General features: G+C 47.9%; 1 protein-coding gene across 1 annotated transcript in view; it reads left to right on the top strand.

Annotated features, from left to right (window-relative positions):
- LOC142579933 (high-affinity choline transporter 1-like) overlaps positions 1 to 21,955 on the top strand; it is a 32,183-nt gene extending 10,228 nt beyond the window's left edge. Inside the window, exons 2-7 of the mRNA XM_075690611.1 lie at positions 3,542 to 3,690; positions 4,131 to 4,280; positions 4,798 to 4,927; positions 5,443 to 5,660; positions 7,545 to 8,233; positions 21,399 to 21,955. Coding sequence (XP_075546726.1) covers positions 3,542 to 3,690; positions 4,131 to 4,280; positions 4,798 to 4,927; positions 5,443 to 5,660; positions 7,545 to 8,233; positions 21,399 to 21,603 — 1,541 coding nt within the window. The 3' untranslated portion in view covers positions 21,604 to 21,955. The remainder of the gene's footprint in view (positions 1 to 3,541; positions 3,691 to 4,130; positions 4,281 to 4,797; positions 4,928 to 5,442; positions 5,661 to 7,544; positions 8,234 to 21,398) is intronic.
- Positions 21,956 to 22,679: the final 724 nt, after the last annotated feature.

Below are 22,679 nucleotides of genomic sequence, written 5' to 3'. Positions count from 1 at the left end.
GTACCGCTGGCACCTGACTGGCGGTATCATAAGTGAGTGCTACATAAACACTGAGGCAGACGCTCGCGGATCACAGAGCATGACCGTGCGCTGGAACGTGTAGAAAACGGCATACTTTCGTTCCCTGTGCGTGCAACTGCACGACGTGGGAACAACAAGCAGACGAAACAGAAGTGCATCTCTTTTTCTAAGGTACGAAGTAAAACAAAAACAAGATAAACACGCAGACACTCGGTTCGTGTGTTTTATTATTTGCTTAAACTTTAATTCGTCTATTGAAGCAACATGACAAATAAATACTTGCTGTTGCATTTACTAATTTTCAAAGTCACGCGTCACTGTGAGTGACGTCACAGCAGTGCCAACTACGTAGGTTCACTTGTGCGAATGACGTCGACTGGGAGCGCGGCACCCGCGAGTAGAAGCGAGCACGAGTTTTGGTTCGAAATTTCAGCCGTTTTCGTGACGCGTAGCGGTGTAATACTTTGCAGGCACGATTGTAATCGCGCATTGTATGCACCGCTCGCGCCAGCTCATGATGGCCAGACCTCGTGAGAATTGGTCTGCAAAGGAACACTGAAGAGAAAAATGATTTCTTCTGTATTTCAGTAAATCACCCTTCTAAAATGCCAAAATCACCACTCGTACCACGATAAGACGCTTGGTGAGCCAGAAAAACTGCAATAACAAAACACGGGTGCTGACGCCTCCTTGAAGTTCCCGCAACAGTTCACTGTGATGTCATGGATTTTCTAGGGCATAGTTAATTTTACATTGTGTTCTCATGGAGCCAGAGATTGAACATGGCGAGTTTCGGAAACCTCTGCTGAGCAAAAGTGGCCTGAATATGAAAGAAACACTTTCGTGTCGACACAGTGACCTACCGCCTTTCGGAATTCGGCCCGAAATTCAAAAACTTCGACCTTCATTATTTTCTTGTAATAATCAACCTATTATTTCGAAATTAACGGCAACAATGTCTTCAAAAACGTTCTTTCCGTCTAAACTGATTTATTGTTTTAATGTCCTTTGAGCTTTGTACAGCCCCTAGAATATTGCATTCAACACCGTAGCTTTTGCGTGAATCGCGTTCTTATGAGGGAAATGTCTACAATTTTGAAAGGTTTCCATGAACACCTACCTGTTCGTCAAATATTGCAGTGGTTGTCGAGAAAACAGATTTCTTTTTCTATTTATTTAAACAGGAGCCCCCGCTTCCTGTTGAAGCGCAGTGCAATCCACTGCCCCCATATTTGCAATACGCGGCACCTATATAAGGGTCTGGATGCTCAGACCTCTCGTGGGCCACCAGAAGACTCGCACTTAAGTAATAATGTGTAATTAATTAATCGGAATCTGTTACATTTGTTGATAATATTGCAATTAAAGAATTGCATTTTTTACTTGGTAACGCTCACTGTAATTCAGTTAATATTTTCAATGACCAATTACATGTAAATAGTTACCTTACTGAGGAGATAAGCTCTAACACATGACGCAGCTTTAGGAACCTGAATTTGGTGGCAACTGCAGCACACAACGCCCGAGATTGTGCCGCGCAGCAGCCTCGCGGTTGCGCATGCTAAGACGGGCCAGTCCGGGAGCTCAGCATCTTTCTCGTGTTAAGGCTCAACCAGGCGTTGTCCGCCGAACCGAACCGGAGCTGGCATGTCTCGATAGCGACTACCACTTGGGACGTTAATGCCACGAAATCGCCCACGGACCATTTGTACAGCTTCTCATTGGTCCAACCGGGGGCGTCTCCTTGAAAGACCAGCAACTATGAAACCATGAAACGCCTACACTTCACCGAGGACCCAGCTGCTGAGTAATGACAGCCTTGCGCGCAAGATGTCCGCACGTTAGAGCACCGACCCAGCGTGCACATTTGATCGATTATTCATGATCACAGCTGATTCTGAACGAATAATAAGTTCAAACGGAAGTAACGTAAGAAAATTTATTTATTTTGATTATTTCCGTAATTATTTTCGTCGGGCACTAATTGGTCACAGTAATCAATTACATTTTTGAATGAAGCACTTGTGATCAGTTACCTTTTCTGTAACGTGTAAAAGTCTGCCCTCACCAGCGTATGCTGTGCGAATTGCGCACAAACGTATACCGTGTATATATATCGAGAGGACGACAAAACTCAGAACACAGTGCTCCTCACAGGTATACCGGCAGGAACACAAGCACTGCGTTAATTTTTTAGCAGAATTGTGGCGTAGCGAAAACCAGACATGACAGAAACAACATGAATCATGCGCACACTTTCAACTAATGTATTTCCAGGAGAAAACAGGCTATATAGAGCAGATGCTCATCAGCATAGCCAAAAGCGAAATCTGAAAAAAATATATTCGTTACTGCGGATCACAATAGAATGTTCACTTATGCATGTGCACCCCCCCCTTTTTTTTTTGGATGAAATACGCCTCTGCCGACTCGCGTGTTATTGCGTCGCAACTTCGTTTTAGAGTTCGAGTCGCTGATAGCGCGGGTTCACAGCCTGCGCCCAAGGTAAAAACATTGTTTATATTCTTTTTTTTTTCTTACGGAAATAAATGTATTGCAAGTATATTGCGTCTTGCGCGTGTAAGTTCTGTCATCCCTGGTCTGTTGCTGCGCCGAAATTCTGGTGTGTGTGTATATATATATATATATATATATATATATATATATATATATATATATATATATATATATATATATATATATATATATATATATATATATGTATATATATGTAAACGAGAATAAAGACAAGAAGGTTAACCGAGGGGCCCGACTTTTATTAGTCATATCATCAGAAGCCAAGAAACACAGACACAGAGGAAAACATGGGGGAAATCTTTAAGCACGAGTAAGGTTGCCCTCGGTCTCAGTGTTTGTTGGCTTCTGATGATATGACTATATATATATATATATATATATATATATATATATATATATATATATATAGATATATACACATACACACAACTAGTCCAACAATGTGTTTGATTGAGCCCTCTTAAAGGCGTGACGGTTTAAGGTCGAGGCATCTGTTTCTATCGTTTCTCCTGGCGGTTGTCGTTACCGTCCACTTATGCCATTGGCGCTTCTGCCTACTATTGCGACATGTTCCACACAAAGCAAAACAGATCATCGTTTATTCGGACACACTCGTTCACGATGTTGAAGACAGTGCCTTCCTTAGCGAGTCACCCCCACTTTTCTGTGTCTGGTTTCTGGGTTTCTAGCATTTTTCGCTGACCGATCCCGAAGACAGTGCAATCTGAAAACGCGGGCCAGTGCCGAAAGTAGTGTAGTCTAAATTGGGGCGTTTCCATGGGTATCTAGAATAAAACTAAGTACAGTAAAAAAAATTAGGCACTCCTACTCACTTCCTACTCTCCCAACTGAGCGCTGAAGCTGTAAGCGCCGTGCGCAGTGACTGTGCCCATTGTTACCCCCAAACTTGCTCAGGAAGACATTGTCTTTGATGGACTTCCAACTGGGTGGTTGAATCGCCTTCCAATTATTCACTGCGCAGGCGCCACCGTAGAGGTCATCATGGACTTTGAGCGCGCAGAGTCGGTGATCGCGTCGGCGTGCATTGCCCTTTTCTACACTTTCACGGGCGGCCTCTACTCGGTCGCCTACACGGACGTCATCCAGCTCCTTGCCATCTTCTTCGGCCTGGTATGTTGTCCTTTGGTTGTCTTTCCTGCTAAACATTCTCCATAAATGATACTGTGTGTGACGACAGTAAGAGGCATCTGTATAATCTAGGACCTCGTAAGGTCCACGATAAGGTCCTAGACCATGCCTTAAGGCACGGCGTTCTGGAATTGTTTTCTGACTAACGTGCCTTCAGAAGCCTAAATTTAAGGAGGGAGCTGGTTAACGTTTCGATAGGTGCACCTATACTAGTCGAAGGTAGCCTTGTCATGCTCGGAGGGCTGACAAGGCACCTTTGACAAAGATAAGTCCACTTACTGGAACATTGGCCAGCCTTCCCGACGCCCTTTTTCCCTGTTTATGTAACTTCAACACCACAGTCTTCAGTAGTGTAATTGTGCTTTTCTATATTGGTCACATGGCACATGGCTGCTGGCGCGTCCTTGCCCTTCGTCGCTCAGTGGCTGTCGGTACCCTTCGCCATGTTCCACCAGGCAGTGGGCCCGATCTCGTACCCGAGGAACGACTTTGTGGGTAGCGTCGAGTGGAAGGACTTCGGCAACTACTGGGACTCCATGCTCCTCCTCATGATGGGCGGCGTGCCCTGGCAGGTTGGTGGACCACGTGTCCCGAACCGACTTATCACCGCTCGTGCAGCCACCTCCTTTACGCCGGTTCCAGGCTAGTGCACGTACTACTCTCCTGCGACAACAGGAACACAAATACCCTCTCGCATTCAGCGGAAAATATTGTTGCTGCGTGTACTATTCGCCGCACGTTTTCCAATGGTGCATGGACCTGCGAACCTGAGGCTAATGGCTTTTCTGTAGCGTTCGGGAAAGTCGCCTATCTTTGCAGTGCGTGCTCGAAAAATACTGCGGTAATAGAAGGGGACTCAGTGACACATAGAAGCTGTGCTAGAGACATGGACAGGTACGAAAACCTGTTATATCTGGCAATGTCCTGCATGTCTAAGGAACGGTCGAGTGAAGTCCTCGCCTGCTCTAGCGCTGCTTGTGCAACGTGACAATTCACCGACTAAACCAAGTTTCCCTGCTAAAAGCGGCCCGCCGCCTCTCTCCTTACTACCTGTCGCTCTGTAACACACTCAACGAGCTGCGCGCGCAGGTCTACTTCCAGCGGGTTCTCTCGAGCCGCACGGCCGAGGGTGCCGAGCTGCTGTCGTACATGGCGGCGTTCGGCTGCCTGTTCATGGCCATCCCACCCGTCGTCATCGGCGCCGTCGCCAAGGCAGCCAGTGAGTGCTGCAGTGCTACGCAGGGGAAAGCAGAGTGCGCGGCCAATGCCAGCGACTTGTAATTGCCAGAATCACGGAGCAGAAAAGACCCCAAGTGCACTGCACTACAGAATTGGGTCTCATCAACCAGCCCGCCCGGTGCAGTATCAAATACGCTTCAGCTGTCAAGGAAAGCTTGCATGGAGAGGGCATTCATAACCGATGGACATAGCCTGTAAGGATATGTCGCTCGGTGCCCTACGTGACAGGAAACGCGTGACGATCACAACGAACGGCACGTACCGCGCGTGGGAGAAATGACAGGCCCCATTGTGCGAGGTTATCGCGGTGGCCGTTTCAACTTCGTCCTTTGCGACGTTACATGAACCTGCCATACTCAGATGGAATTCGAGACGTTATGCATACGCCGCAGAGAACGGTATTTTCCGTTCCTGATCGGTTCTTGCCCCATGCATGGCTCGCTTTCACCTACGCGTATTCGCACCGCCAACTCTTTCCTGTGCCCTTGCGTGCAGACTTTACGAAAGCGGGCTACACGAAGGCCGTTCCACTGACGGGCGAGGCGACGTCGCTGACGTTGCCGCTGGTCCTGCAGTACCTGACGCCCGGCTTCGTCTCCGCCATGGGGCTGGGCGCCGTCTCCGCGGCGGTGATGTCGTCTTCGGACTCGTCCATTCTCAGCGCGGCCTCCATGTTCGCCTGGAATATCTACAAACTCGGCATCAGGCAGAACGTGCGTGCTCCGCCCGGTCCCTTTGTTTGTTTGTTTTATTTTTCTTCTTGGCTAACAGGGGTGCGCTAGCGTGGAGCTTCGTTCTGTAGCCAGTAGTGCAGAACGTCACAGGGCACTGTGGATTTCCTGCGGTGGGTAATCATCACAGAAGGCACAGGGTGCACACACGCGCAGCTGCCACTACGGTTCGCTGAATCTGAAAAAGTTGGAGCAGAGAACGTGCATTTCAGATGAATGGGCATTGGCACAATAATCACGTAATAATGACGCAGCGGATTATGATATGCAGAGGCGGAGACTATACTTACTTCTTACAGGAATCGGTACGTACCGTTTGAAATGAGAGAATTCTTTCCAAAGAAATTATCGCTCCTTATTATAAGATAAAGGATTGACCTTGGCCGATATTTCCGGATAAAGAAGCCATATCAGCGAGGAGACCGCGACGTCTGACGTGACGCAGCGACTCGGTCGTGGTGCCACCGTCTTTGCGTGATAACCGAGAATACGAGTATTGTTTTATTTATTATTTTCGTAAGTTCAAAATACTCATTTCAAAGAAGACATAAATACAGAAAGAGGTCCCATAGTGAAAAGATGTAATTTGCGAGACCCCTTGGTAATGCTTACGTCAAAGAAAAACATTCATCCCTGCTTCACCTATAATCCTTAATGCGAAATACAAAAGCAGCTCTATGTGCGTTTTCATTTTGCGATATATTGGCTGGCGCGGACAATCTGTCTCGTGCGGCACGTTGAAAATGGAGTGAAGCGTCACGCGACTGCGTCGCTCGCCGGGTGATCACGACAAGCAGCGTGTGGGTGACGCGTGCGCGCAGTTCACAGCAGCCGTCACAGACAGGCCTCCGCTAATGCAGCGCGTTGTTTCCATATATAGTATCGTGCGACGCGAACGCCGCATGTCATCGGTGAACAGATGAGGGCCCACTCCTCTGGCGCCATCGTGTAGTGGTCGTCGCAAGCCTTACGCGGCACTACGCTTTGCTTCTCACGCTGCGCTCAGCGTTCGCTTTCATTTTTCTCTGTCCCTTTCACTCGGTTACGCCGAGGGACAACGCCGACGCTCGCCGCGGGAATGGGCGCCAAAGAGCTGCCCTCTAAAATAACTATACAATGAACAGCATCAGGCTATTCAGAACATGTAGAGCAGCTGTAACATCATTCACTGTAGACCAGCTTTCAGTATATACAACGTTGCGAACAATCCTATTTATGAAAAATACGATATTCATTCTACAAGTCTAAACATACAGAAGAACGTTGCAAATAAAAAGGATAATGAAAAGTTAACTGTATTTATTCCATGTAAACGCAAATTCCTTTCAAATGAATCAACAGAACCCTCTTTTATACCACCCGGCACTGAATTCCACATTGGAACACGTTAAATATTCGCAGTGAGCTTGTCGTAATTAGTCGTGGGCGTAACTTTTAAGTGGTTATTTTACGTAACAAGAAGCGTCGATGGAACATGACGAAATAACTAGGATGTAGCAAAGGAAATGGAAGCTTTCCGGAAACGTACTTAAACATGAAAATTCCACTATATTATTCCAGATTCTGCATTGTTAAAATGTTATGCGTAAAATGTAACGAAGGAGTCTATGACATAAAACCGCTAAAGATTATACGTATTGCTTGATTCTGAACGTGTTGAACTGGGGATAAGTGAGTAACTTACGTGTTGTCCCATGATGGGATGCAACAGGTTATATGACTAGGGGAGCGCTATGTTTTTCCTTTTTTTTCGATTTATTCTGAAGTATAAGTATACGTGTTATTTGGGATCACAATATTCCCTTCCAGCGTGATGCAATTCTTGTCGTTACAGTGTCCGTTCAATTGGCATTCCGTGCTTCGCAGGCCACGGAGAAGGAGGTGATCGGCGTGATGCGCGTGTCCATTGTGCTGGTGGGCGCGCTGGCCACCTTCATGGCGCTCACGGCCGACTCCATCTACGGCCTGTGGTACCTCTCCTCGGACCTGGTCTACGTGATCCTCTTCCCGCAGCTCGTGTGCGTGGTCTACCTCAAGGAGCACGTCAACACATACGGCTCCTTCGCCGCCTACGTGGTCGGCTGCTTCCTGCGCGCGGGCGGCGGCGAGTCCATTCTCAAGATACCACCCTTCATCAAGTACCCATTTTACGACTACGAGGAGGGCGTGCAGCGCTTCCCGTTCCGCACCTTCTCCATGGTCATCAGCTTCCTCACCCTGGTGGCGGTGTCCGGCATCACCTCGTGGCTCTTCGCCGGTGGACGCGCGCCCCTCGACTGGGACGTGTTCGGCTGCTTTCAGCCCGACGCCAAGGTGCTCGACAAGCCGCCCTTGGTTGAGGGCGCGGAATTGAAGGCGCCTTCCGCTGTCGGCCCACCGCCCGCTGCCCCCGAGCCTGCGCTCACGCCGATCACGGCGGAGACGTCTGCGATTCCGGGCGGTAGTGTGTCAGCGTCGACTACACCTCATGACGCCGCAGGGATCACGCCTCATAGCACCTCGGAATACAAGCTGTCACCTGTCGAGAAGATTCCCAGTCGCATATCGCAGCACTCGTAAGTGAGCCGGCGAAGAGTCTTGTTTTTTTTTCCTTTGTTTTAGAGCGCAGCTCTTAGACGCCTGTTCCTGCGGCGAGCGTCTTTGTGGCCGAGTGAACGAGCTCCGCGAATAATGAAAGCGAACGCGGACTGCAGTGGGAGATGCACGAAATGCGGTAGCGCAGGAGGAGTGTGCCGCGGAACCATGAGTGAGGCGGAAACCGGAGGAGGACCGGAGGGGTACGGCCTGCGCATGCGCTAAGTTGCCGATGGCCCAGGCAGCCTCAGCCTCGTGGGCAGCCTCATCTGCGCTTCGGAGGGGGGCAGGGTGTGGGGCGAGGAGGGCTACGCTCGTCCGCGGCGTCATATGCTGAGGTCAGTCCGCGGTATGTGGCATGAGGACCACTGCTCCTGCAAGGGACGATGCCGAGCGGCTGCGAGGGAGGCTTGGTGTCACGCTACCTTGGAAGTTGTCGCCGCTGACACTGAAGGCACGACTTCCCAGCGATAAAGAGCCACTGTTGTCCTTGGTGGAACGAAAGCGTGAGCATAAAAGCATAGTGTCGCGCAAGACGGCCTGTGCGGCGACGATGGCTATGTGCGATATGGCGCCAGAGTAGCGCGCGCCGTCTGTATGGAAACCAAGCGCTGCATGAGCGAACGTCTGTCTGCGGCGGCTGCTGTGAATCCCACCCACGCGCTGGCACCACGAGCTGGCTCTCGCGATCTCCGGATTAGTGAGGCAGTGGTGCCACACTTCGCTCCGTTTGAAACGTGCCACACGAGACTGATTGCCTGCGCCAGCCAATATATCGCAAAATGATGGGAGTATCGTAATCATCGAGTTTTTTTTTGCGCATATATGAACCATGAATGCTGAGTGCACTTAGTGGATTCCGTGTATCAAGATCGAAGTGTGCGCTCACTGACGGGACGTATGGACACACAAACGATCGACTACGACCAACCTTGATGCCGGCGCAGATATCCGAACGATTCGAAAACATCTCGATCAGTCTAGGCGCCCCTCCGCAACCCAGCGCTCTGGAATAGTGGTCATATTGTTCTTGTATATGGCTCACGTATACAAGGACTCAATTCGCCTCGTTTCCTTGTTCGGCAGATATCTACAGGGACACCGTTGCAGCTCAATTCTCCACGTTGTCGATGGCGTACATCGGTTTATCTTGGACATAATGTCCGAAATAAACCGCTGCTCATCAGAGCTGCGTCGGAAAGAGAGGCACAGCTGCACAGGGGCACTATTCGCAACAACTGAAGATAAAATCTGCCGATTTCAAAAGTATCCGAATTCGTACTAATGACATAAATTACATAATCAGCGATGTAGCAAAATTAATAAACAAGTACGTCAGGGTGGGTCTGGGGAACACCACTGCAGTCCAGTTCGTGATATTGCAAAGCTGAATCCGCAAGCTGAAAGCTGCTGTACCACTGAGTCTGTTTGCGTTTCTTGGCGAGGAAACGCTTGGGTGCCTACACACTTGCGCTTAACTGAGATTATACATAGAAACTCGCTGCATTCCAGAAAAGTTCCCGTTCACCTTTCTTTTGTCCGAAGAAATTGAAATAAACACTGGTATCTTACACGCCAAAACCATGATTTGATTATGAGGCACGCCGTATTAAGAGACTCCAAATTGATTTTGACCCTCTGGGTTTCTTTAACGTGCGTCCAATGCACCGTATACTGGCTTTTGCATTTCACCCCCCATCGAAATGCGGCTGCTTCGGCCGGTATTCGTTCGCGCGCCCTCGGGCATAGTAATCCCACCGTAATAGCCACTGCGTAACAATGACGGGTAAAAAAAGAACCGAAATTCGAATTCTTAGACTATGTATACAGCTACTTTGCGCCAGTCAGCGCGGAGGAGTTGCCCGTTTCCAAGTTTGGCGAATGACGTCGCATCGATACTTCGCGTGAGCTTGGCCAAAAAATTCGGCACGGAACGGCAGTGCCGTTGCATACTTCGCGTGCGGTCTGGGCGAGTAAAACAGGGCCCGTGTTCACAAAGACCTCTTGGGCTAGAATTGTTCCCAAGAAAAAAAAGTCGGCCAATCCTGATGCTGGACGTACCATTAGCGAAGGGCGCCAACCAAGGGCAGAGATCACTTAGAATATGAAAGGTTTGTGTGAATTCGGCCCCAGTTTTTCTCGATTACATTCAAACTAGTCTCCTCGAAAAGACATTCGCAAAAGAAAAAAAAGGCGGCATTGTAAATTTTTGTGCCGGCGCCAGTTGTTCGCTTACTCTTTTAGGGCCGCATCTGATTCCAGAACGAAGATGTGCGCTTTCGCAGAGAGAGAGAAACGCATTCCATTCGGCCGGTGTGCTCCGACGCAATATTATGTAAACATGTGCTTCAAGCAAATCGTTAGAGGCGTCATAGTTACTCGTACGTTTCGAAGTAATTTCGACTGCGTTGGTTTCAACACACTTTTATGCTCTTTCATCTACTTATTGTGCTCTATAGATGGGGTTCTGCAGAAGAATATAGATTCACTAGCTCGCTTCGATGGTACTCGGTGTAAACGTGGCTGAGGGCTCGCTTTTATACCGAAACATGCAATGACTGTTTGTGTTCAATATGGTGTAACATAATTTGGTTTTAAACAAAATGGGCTCCAATTCATGTAGCGAAGGTGGTTGGCCAACGAAGCTGTGTGGTGTCACTTGATCCTATAGACCAATTAGACGTCGCCTATTACTGGGTGCTGCCGAGCCTGAGCGCGAAGCCGTCGTGCACATTGACGTTGTTGTTCCTTTCGTCGTTCATCCTGTTCGCGCTGCTCTTCAGGAGTCCTAACTGTGCGTGGCTCGCTTTGGGCAGGAACCACTGCGCCCTGCCTATGGCCTGAGCACGACGGCGTATAGTGCATACTGACGTCTGTTTCTGTCGCCGCTGCATAATGTCACGTGGTGGTGACGTTGAACAACACAGTAGCAACACAACACAGCAGTAGCATAACCTGCAGTGGCCGCGAAGCGGTAACTGCAGCTTATACGATGGCATTTCCACCGGGAAACGATATGCGCGAAGGCGAGTGGGGCGAGCTTTCTGGTTCTCTTTTTTTCCTCGCACGGCTGGCTGTTCTGTTATAGCGTTGCAGTAAACTGCGCTGGGTAGCTTGGTCGGATATCAATTCACAAATATTCTTTTTCTTCCGTTTCTTTTTACTCCAGTATAGCTTGACCTGGCGAAAGCCTTTCTCGCCACTTGCATCTTGCAAGACAAGGTGACAGGAAGCAATGCGTCCTCACCACTGCCGGACAGTCACACTCACCATCAGGTCACGCGATTAAGTTATCTTATTGCGCCGTTATTACGTGCGCTACGGAGCACATTCAAAGAAATTGGAGTATGCTTAAGCTTCGCCTTCCCCGCAGGGGCGTATGCGTAAGCACGCTTTTGGTGTGTCGCGACACCACGTACCCGAGCACACGAGGGTTGGACCCTCCCGCGTGTAGCCGTGCGCGGCTTAACCGTGTCTGGGGAAAGGGGGATCCTGGAGGTTGAGCCGATTCTGGGTGTCTGTACCTTTAAGGCCCCCCGGCGGAGGCAACACACCTCTTTGGCCTCTGCTTCACATAGACGGCACCTCCAGACTGGCCCACCTGGAGGAAATCGCCAGTCGCCTTTTCCTGTCCTCTTCTCCAATCTTCTGCTTTCTCTCCCACTTTCCCATCTTTCCTGTCTTCTCTTCACTTCATATTACTTCCGTATTTCCTGGCGGCAAGGGCTAACCGTGTGTGATATATTCAACCTTGGGTATATACATTAGGTTATAGTGGCGCTGTATAGTTGGCGTCTGCAGGTTTCTTGGAATCTGTAGCGTCCCCTTGTAGGGCTCCGTGGTGGGTGGCTACCACCGCCGCCGAATTTTGAAACCATCCAATGGCAGAAGCCTTCCCGCGACATTCAGATCGGCCTCTGAAAAGACGTCGCACCGAAGCAACTTTCCAGTTCTTTTTAAAACCAAGCGAAGACACTTTTCCGAAATACCATGTTTTTCACAGTGAAGGCAACACCACCGTTAGAGAACTGTCACCATTCACAGTATCGAAATGCCTAGCAAACACAATTGGATCGGGTTACAAGGCCTCAAAGATGGCTAGCGGAGACCTCCTCCTTGAACTGACCAAGAAAAGTCAACTAGAAAAGCTCGCCGAACTCACCAATATCGGTGACATCAAAGTAACAATCTCTCCACACCGCTCACTCAACACTAGCAGGGGAGTTATATCTGAAGAAGACTTCATGAACCTCAGCGACGAAGAGCTACTCGAAGGATTTCAGGAGCAAAACGTAATTAATGTTCAGAGAATAACACTACGACGAAATGACCAACACATCCCGACTAAACATGTGATCTTGACATTTGGTAGTAGCACTGTCCCTAGTTCACTGGACGCAGGATATCTGAAAATCAATGTCAGACCGTACATACCCAACCCAAGGCGGTGTTTCAAGTGCCAGAGGTTCGGGCATGCATCTCAATCATGCAGAGGAAAGGAAACATGCGCGAAGTGTAGTGCCAACGACCATCCATCTGACAACTGCATTGCTCCCGCACAATGTGTCAATTGCAAGGGCGATCATCCTGCTTACTCGAGGAGCTGCCCTTGCTGGAAAAGAGAAAAAGAAATAATTGCAATCACAGTAAAGGAAAAGATTTCATTCTACGAAGCGAGGAAAAGGCTAGGGCACTTACCTCAAAAAAGCTATGCCAGTGTGACGCGGCAGGGGGCAGCGTCACACCGGCCTCAGGAATCTACAGGCTCCACGTCCGGTACCCCTGTAGAAACCCCAACCGCCCCCTTGGTGGCTGCAGCCAGTGCTGCTCCATCAGCAACGAAGAGGGCCCAGCAGACCACAGTGCCGCAGGGCCCGAAGTTGAACCGTACTCCACGGCCCGAGACGCGGGTCTCAGCGCCTGGCTGTCGATTGTCCAGCGCCTCGGAAAAGGCGATGGAGGTCGATCCGAAAACCCCTGCGTCATTGACGCCAAAAGACCCGCGTTCCTTGGAGCGCTTACAGAAGGATAAGCATATTATACCTTCGCTGAGGAAAGGAAAGGTAACCTGAACGGGGGGGTTACCGCCTTTCATAAGAGTAATCAGCTTTTAAATACATGTCACCTACAACTCGTAAGCTCACACACACAAGTAACTTTTTTTCCAATCCCAATAACATGGCTTTCATCATTCATTGGAATTGCAGAGGCCTAATTCACAATCTAGGTGACATCAAAGACATTATAAATAAGTTATCACCAGTGACATTCTGCCTTCAAGAAACGAAGCTAGGACCAAAGCATACACATTTTCTTAAAGGCTTTACAATCATAAACGACCGCGAGCACTCCAGTCGTCTATCAGGAGGTGTCGCTATTGTCGTTCAAGGCGGCATCCCTACGCGGAACGTTTCACTAAATACTGCGTTTGAGGCAGTAGCTGTCACCGTTTTAACTTTTAAGACTGTCACCATCTGCTCGTTATACATCCCTCCCCATACCCATTTCACAACTCGAGATTTGGAAGATATAATTGTCCAGCTACCGGAGCCTTTTGTTTTAGTTGGAGATCTTAATGCTCACTGCACTCTTTGGGGTAGCGATAAGAATGACCAAGAGGACAACTTATCGAAGATTTTATTTTGAATAATATCTGTCTTTTAAATTCAGGTGAGCCAACTCATTTTTCACCGAGCTCACGTAATTTTAGCTGTATTGATTTAGCATTTTGCTCTCCAGATATCTTCAGCGATTTTAAATGGGACTTACTTGAGAACCCATATGGCAGTGATCATTTACCTACTTTAATCCACCTTACATCAACACTACCCATTATATCCCACAAACCACGCCACTGGAAGTTACAAATGGCCGTCTGGGCTGTTTTTACGGAAAGTGCCAGGGTGGAGGAACTTATTTTAACAGACCTAAGCATTGAGGAAATTAATGAAAAGTTTACCAATTGCATAATTTCTGCAGCTTAAAAGGCCATTCCGCAATCTTCTGGCGTGGTTCGGAAAAACCTGAATCCTTGGTGGACACGTGAATGCACCGTAGCAAAAAAGCAGCAGAACAAGGCCTGGGGAATTTTACGCAGATACCCAACTCAAAACATTTTTCGCAATTTCAAACAAGCCAAAGCGAAAGCCCGATTTATTTGGAGACAGGCGGAAAAATTGTCTTGGCAGAGATATGTATCTACAATTAATAGCACCGTCACATCCAAAAGGATGAGAGACCAGGTGAGAAGTTTAAGGGGGACTACTCACCGTACACGATACCCATACACACACCTTCAGGCACTCAGACAACACTACAAGAACAAGCGAATATACTTGGGGAACATTTCTATAACGTCTCTAGCTCGGCTAAATATACGAACATGTTCTTAAAATACAAACTGTCGGCAGAAAAAGAGAAACTACCAACCACTTGTATGTCAAGGGATGAATAAAACGCTCCATTTACGTTACAAGAGCTTAACAGGGTTCTCTGTACTGGCAAGAAAACTGCAGTAGGTCCTGACCGGATCCATTATTCCATGCTTGCACACCTGTCCCCAGCATCCGTAGATGTTCTCCTTAAATTTTTTAACAAAATATTTGAATCCGGAAGCACGCCAAAAAGTTAGAAAAACGCAATAGTTGTGCCTTTTCTAAAACCAGGTAAATCCCCTACATCCCCAAGCAGCTTTCGACCCATCGCCCTGACAAGTCGTTTGGCGAAAACATATGAAGGTATCGTAAATGCCAGATTAACTTTCACGCTTCATATACGGAACTCCATTGATTCTCTTCAGTGCGGCTATAAAAAAGGGTGTTCAACGACAGACCACCTCGTCCGACTTGAACACGAAATACGTGAGGCATGCGTACACAAACAGCACTGCCTCGCAGTGTTCTTCAATTTAGAAAAAGCGTATGACACCACTTGGAGGTTTGGAATCTTACGTGACGTCGCCGCGTTAGGAATCCTTGGCAAAATGCTAAACTGTATCGCAGATTTTATGTCCAACAGAACATTCCAAATCCGTTTAGGCACTGCGCTCTCGCGCACGTTTTTGCAGGAAAACGGCGTGCCACAGGGTTGCGTACTTAGCACAACACTCTTTATTGTAAAATTGAACTCTATCAACAAAGTCATTCCCACCTCTGTTATGCACTCCATATACGTCGATGACCTGCAAATAGCGTGCCGCGCCTCAAACTTACCAACATGTAAAAGGCAGCTCCAGATAACAATAAATAAACTAATGGAGTGGGCTGAGAATAATGGCTTCCACTTCTCTACTCAGGAAACTTCTACAGTGCTATTTTCGCAAAAGCGAGGGTTGTACTTAGACCCGGATTTAAAATTGAATGATGTTGCGCTGCAGGTAAAACAAGAATATAAATTCGTGGGAGTAATCTTTGACAAAAAACTGAACTTCCTTGCCCACATTAAAGCACTAAAGATTAAGGCAAATAAAGCGTTGAATATCCTCAAAGTGTTATCTCATAAGCACTGGGGTTTCAACCGAACGTTTCTTTACGTATTTACCGGTCTCCTGTTCGTAGCCTTTTAGACTACGGCGCCATTGTTTACGGCTCAGCCAGACAGTCCTACATCCAACGACTTGATCCAGTACATAACCTTGGACTGCGACTGGCCAGTGGTGCCTTCAGAACGTCACCTATTCAAAGTTTATACGTTGAGTGTAATGGACCCTCATTACAGCAGCGCAGAGCATTACTCACAGTCTCTTACATACTCAGGATTCAGTCATCACCGCAACGCATAGCTACAACATCCTCACACAATGCAACTCAGGCCTACACTATACAAATAAACCGAACATGATTAAGCCGCTTGTCCTGCGATATGAGGAGTATGTCCGGGATTACGACATTCCTCGCGAAGTGCTCCAGGTTGCCAGAAAGCCAAAGCGTTTGCCCCCGTGGTACGACTTTGAACCGTTGTGTGACTGGACATTAAGGCCCAAACAAGGAGACGTTCCTTTCCTTCGAGCGCTTCCTAACCTTACGTGCGGCCACCTTAGAGCGAAGGACCGATGGAGGAAGCAAGCGTACTCTGAAAGCTCCCTTACTCGTCCTCAAGTAAGGAGCGGTTGCCGCATGCCTGGGTTCGAGATTATCTCTTAAGAGCTTTACGCGAACACCATTATTCAATAAAAAATGTTGTATCGTCGCAAAATCTTTAAATTGAAGAGCTAATATAGAGAAGCGTGGACGCTTTCTTCTAGTTTTGTTTACTAAACTTTAAAAAGTAGCGCATTACATTGCAAAACTTGATGTGCTCCAGCAACGCTGGCACGCCGGCGTCGCGCAACGCCTAGCAACGCCTAGCAACGCTTCCATGCCGCACGCGTGACTGAAACGAATATGCCTGGTAAGACGTACTGTGCTCGCGCTTCTCCGCAGGTGGGCGACAGCGCGCATGCGCAAGCAAACGTCACGTGGTTAAAGGGACACTAAAGTGAAAAATGATTTCTTCTGCATCAGTAAATTACCGTTCTACAACGCCAAAAACACCACTCTTACAACGATAAGACGTTTGGTAAGCCAGAGAAAGCGCAAGAACGAAATACGGGTGGCGACGCCTACTTAAGTTCCCGCAACTGGGGGTTGTGACGTCTTGGATTTTGATGGCATCTTCTAGGGCCTACCAACTATATAGCGGTACAGATTGGCTACATTGTGTTCTCAAGGAACCAAATATTAAACATGGCAAGTTTCGGTAACCTTTATTCAGACAACGCGGCCCAAATGCGACAACATACTTTTGAATCCCTGACGTCACGTTGACGTACCGGCGCTGGCGTTTCGGCGCGAAATTCAAATACTGATACTTGGACCTTCATTTTCTCATCTAATAATCAAACTGTTGTTTTGAAATGACTGCCTGCAGTGTTCTCAAACAACGCTTTATTAGTCTAAACTGATTTGTTGTTTCGCTTTAGTGTCCCTTTAAGCAGTGAGGTAAAGCGCTCGTTCAGGGCAAAGAGCGGCGTAAGGACGCATGAAGGTAGCTTTGGAGCTACCTTATGCTGAGGAAGCACGAAGGAAGCCTTCACCGAGGGCCCCTCAGTAAGGAAGCTTTCAGAGTGTCATAAGGTAGCCTCACCACAATGAAGGCTCAGTAAGGAAGATTTCATTGTTTGGCCCTAACACATTTAAAGAAGAAAGACACCCCACGCGAACACATTATACAAGAATTCCGTGCTCTTCAGTACAAATATCAAAATAACAGGCAATATTACACTGATGGCTCTAAAACGAAAGAACTCGTGGGTGTGGGGGTCGTAACGGAAAATTGGGAAAAAAGTATTCGATTGCTACAACATGCCTCTGTTTTCACGGCCGAAGTAAGTTATCGCTATATGGGTTGTTGTTAAAAAGATTATCGCTGATAAACACAAAAATGCAGTCATATACACAGAAGATTTAAGCAGACTGAAGGCTATACATCTGAAATCTTAGTGTGAACCCCTGATTGAAGACATTTTAAGCATGGTGGCTTTTAACGAATACGGGAGGTCAATTCGTTTCTGCTGGGTCCCAAGCCATGTTGGCATACCGGGTAACGAAGCAGCTGATAGATATGCATTGATGGCAGCGCACAAATAAATTACAAACACAACACTCCCATATAATGATAGCATCCGCGCAATTAGAAAAGCCTTCACGGTAAAATGGCAGCGCGAATGGGACCGTTGTGCCGACAACAAGCTACATCTCACAAAACCCATAGTTCGCGAGTGGAAGTCATGCTATCATCAGGAGCGGTTCATCGAAGTAGTTTTATGCCGACTACGCATTGGGCACACACGTCTCACACACAATTACTTACGAAAGAAGACACACCAACATGCGAGAAATGTCAACAGCCACTAACAGTTATGCACATATTACTCATATGTACGCAGACTGAAACACACAGACGAACACTTTTGCACAAATTATATCAACTACACATACCTCTACACCCTGCTTTAATTTTAGGTGATGATCCGCTAGTCCCATTATGTGACATCCGTAAATTTCTAGACGACACTGGATTTTTACATAAAATATAGATTACTAACACAGCTTTTTCCTTTATAAACTGGATTTTAAAACACCTCGTGTTTGGCCTAGCATAGCCTTAGCTGCTTTTGCGCCATTAAACCCCATTTAACTAACCAACTAACTAGCTTCGCCTTCTAGAGTGGAACGCGATAGCGTTATCGCACTCCGTTCGCACCGCCTACTCAAACGATATATGCGAGCCAAACGTCGCGATCGGCTCGGAGAGCCGGGCCGCGACGCGCCATGAAAGCGCACGCGATCATGGGGCGAGTGGCGCGCCACGTATCGGGGCAGCGCCGTACGATGCGAGGAGGGGGTCTTCTGTGTTTACCGCAACATGGCCCTGCGTGTGCGCAGAGCGCAGAAGAAATGTAGCGGACACGTACTTCGCTACTCGTGAAACTGCGACGTCTGTAATTTACATGGTCATAATTACCGATATGCACCACAGTATAACTTTCTGCGGCACGTTTCTAAGGCAACACAGCATTCACTAGAGGCGATTTTGTACCGCTTTCAACGACCGAACTCGTGGCTGAGTGGTAGCGTGTCCGTCTAACACTCCGGAGACCTTGGTTCGATTCCCACCAGCCCATCTTGCAAGATGTTTTTTTTATTTATGAAGTGCCTTCCGGCATTTATCGCTCACGGCCAACGCTGCTGACGCCGACGACAGCGCCCTACCTTAGAGTTGGTCTGTGGTGAGTTCGAAGACTAGGCGATCCGAGATAGGCGATGGATTTGTGTACACTGTGTTCTCGCGTGTTTAGTTCACAGTGAAGAGAGATGAAGTACGAAGGTGAATTCGCTCGCCGCTGCTGCCGCGCTATTCGTCACGCCAGTATTCGGACAGCGAGTGTCTGTGGTCATCGAGAGAGATATGTTCGTTTTTGCCTATGCACGCGTCACAATGTGCACAATTAGTAAGCGAATGTTTACAGCAATTTATGCAGCTTATAAAACTACCAACCTTACTTTGCATAGCTGTCCAATTTGCTGTCGCAATCAGTGCTTCGCCTTTCGGACGAAACTGCGAGTTTTGTTTATTAGCCACAGACTCGAAATTGGTTGGGCCTTTGCCGCAATACTGTTGGTAATTTTGCGTTTTGAGAGACCGATTATTGTGCAGTTTACGTGCATTGCTCTAGAGTTTTATGCTTTACCATATTTAACCCCTAGAGCCACTTCTTTATGACTTTTTCTCGTTTTAACCTTGCACCGCACTATAGTACTGATTGCTGTCGAAAGGTGCAAGGACACGTAGATTTTCGCGCTTGCGTGCGCAGGATTTCACATAGCATATTTTATGACGGGAAAGTCAGCCTGTGTGAGAAGGAGCTTTGCATGTTTTCTAACGACTGTAATGGGAAGGTAGCGCGAAGGACCGACGTAGTCTTAGACACTTCGTAACCGAAAGGTTACTCTAACCTCACCACGAATAAAGGATCAGTAAGCCGAAAAAAGCGCGAGGTTGAAAGGCTAGTGGCGACGCCGCCTTGAAGTTTCCGCACAAGCTCGCGCCGTGACTTCAAAGGTGGGCGGTTACTTCTCGGGCTTAATTTGTTATCGGCAAAAGTGGAGTTCATTGTATTATAAATGAGGCAAAAACTACAATTGGCAAGTTTTGGGAGCCTTTACTGAGCCATGACGGCCAGATATAAAAAATAAACTTTAATATCTGTGACGTCACACCGACACATCGGCGCTGGGTTATCGACACGAAAAAAATAAAATGGAGCGGTACTTCAACCTTAACTTTCTCTCCGAATGATCAACACATTTCCGCGAAATAACGAAAATATAGTTTTGAAATAGCTTATCGGGACTAAACTTGATGTAGTGTTTCCCTTCAAGAGTCATTTTAAGCGCGGTGATTGCATTTAGTAAGCGGTCCCTCCTTTGGTTGGCGACGTAATGGACTGTAGTTTGCTGCGATCGCGGACGCGACAGCAGACAACCTGCTTACCTTGCAGGTTTTGTGTTGCCCTTCATTGTGAGCTTTCTGCCCACACACAGTTTGTTCGCTCTATATAGTGGACACGGCTCGACCTTAGAACAGTGGAACTTCGGGGAAGCGAGGACCTGTATCTGTGGCATTTTAAACCCAGGTTCACGAGCACCTCACCTATGGGGCAGTAGTACGTCAAAGTATGGAAAGGAAAGCTTGGGGTGACGGAGGAGTTGCACCGGATTTAAGAAGCGGTTGAAAAAGTATGAGCCCGTTCTCATTTCTTTTGATTTCCGCCAATATCTGGTATGGTTCTTTTGCACAACTTTCCTTTGCGCCTCACTTGAGTATAGCTTGGTTGTCTTTGACGTACGACTTGCTTCAGTGTGCCTTAGAAGTACTGAATGCTGGACGTGTTGGTATTCCATAATCAAGAAAGAATGGCGCGACCACACGTTGACGAGAAAGAAAAAAAAAATGAGCGGCGCTCGTTCGTGTTTTTCTTTCTCATCCCTGTGTGTTTGCGCCATCATTTCATGAGTATTCAGTTTGTGTGCACCTGAGCTTTCGTGTTTCTCTTGTAATCGATAACTATTCTTGTGGAGTTATTCATGCTCTTGCATACAGTCTCCACTTTCTCCTAGGAGCCAACGTGCGATGCTTGTGGATCGAAGAAACTATGGAACACTTGTTGGGCCCTTACTCTCAGCACGACATTTTTAATGAGGCCTCTTTCTGGTGACAACTTTAAACTAGCTAAACTCCGTAGAATCTTGGTTTCAGCTAGTCGCAGCAGGTGTCACATTTCCGACAATGAAAGGCGCCAAAATAGACGCGAACAAAGATGTCCAGTGGTACGTCTCTTTCTCCGCGTCTATTTTGCGCCTTCGATTTCCTGAAACAAGACTCCGTATCATTTCCTGATACCAATATGTACACCCGTCGATGGCGTGAAATATTCGTACAAATGTGCAGATCAAGTGCAACTGCCTGAGTGACCGGTTAAGTAGTCCTCGTGTGCCTATTCCGCTGTGCGCGCTCGTCATTGTCGACCTCCCTGCCTCGACTCGCCTTGTTTTTTGTCTCCCCTCCTTGCCAATAGAGCGTCTCCGCAATGGGTGTGTCTTGCAGAGCTGAAATTACGTCCAAAAGTCACCGGTCACCAGCGAAAGGTGACGTCAGCAAGGACGCGAGCGATACGTCGACCAGCAAGCGCAAGCGCAAGAAGCACCGCCGCTCCAGCCAGGAGTCAAGCAAGTTGGCGCAAAGCGTCACCCCGCAGCCGGCGCAACCGTCGGCCGCGCACGAGCCCACAACCAAGGCGGAGCGCCTCTGAGGTGCCCTGGTGCCGCCGCATTCGCAGCGAATGCCACGTTGGTAGTGGTGGCATTGATAAAGAGAAAATGCGCTCGTCTCTTGGGAACCAATTCGACTTGGGTATTTATGCACGCAGCCGGTCCTCTCTAACTTTTAACCACGCAATGTAGTACGCTTCCAGCGCTGTAGAGGTAAAGGTCGAAGAGGATGCACGCAAGTAGCTGCAAGATATGCGCAGCCATAATACGCTCCATAGAGGTGTCCGAAGTCAACCGATGCGTACACGAAAACGACCCATGGTGAGGCCGCATGTCCACAAAGTTAATTTGTGCGGGGTAACGAGGCGCTGTCGCTGCTCGCCGGTAGTGTTCCTGTTTGCAAGCGTCAGTGATGCTTCTTTGTCTGGACACGCAGAATATGCGAATGGATCTGGGTTGACGAGGCGGGACGGACATAAATTCGCTGCTTACTTTTTCGGGGCGTAGTTATCGGGTGTGGACACTTTAGCACATGGGCTGAGAACGACGGATATGCAGGGAAGGAGGCGCGGCTGCTAGAATTTTCATTTGCACAAATTTACGGTGCCAGCGCAGCACAGAAAGGCGCAATGGCTCATGAACTAAAGATGTGTAAGTGGAACAAGACGGGTGATGAAATTAGGCTGTGGTTCCTGCTAACGTGCCCCGACTCACTTTGTTTTAGAAGTTATCAATTCATGTTTCAAGTACATACAACGATAATATTCTTAATTTTCTAGGCCTGTGCGACAGGTGATATTCCACTGTCGCACATAATTGCCAATATTCGATTGTTCTTAGGCTTCAGACGTTCGCGAAAAACGGTATTCACCTGCATTTCAGGTTTCCACATCCTTGCGATAGAAGACATTCGCCTTTCCGTCTCATACACATTTTCATTAGCGAATCAGATAAATGATTCTAGGAATCGCTTACGCCATTTTTCACTCGAGTAAAGGCTTATTCTCTTCCTTTCACACGGCTCTTCGTTCTTCTTCCCCGCCATCTTGCTGCCACAAGTTGCGTCCGACAACACATTGCCGGGGAACGCAGCGTGTCGTCTGCACTGTCGCATATC

This window comes from Dermacentor variabilis, chromosome 4 (assembly GCF_050947875.1).
Source record: "Dermacentor variabilis isolate Ectoservices chromosome 4, ASM5094787v1, whole genome shotgun sequence".
Taxonomy (NCBI): Eukaryota; Metazoa; Arthropoda; class Arachnida; order Ixodida; family Ixodidae; genus Dermacentor; species Dermacentor variabilis.
This window is presented reverse-complemented; position numbering and strand designations above follow the sequence as displayed.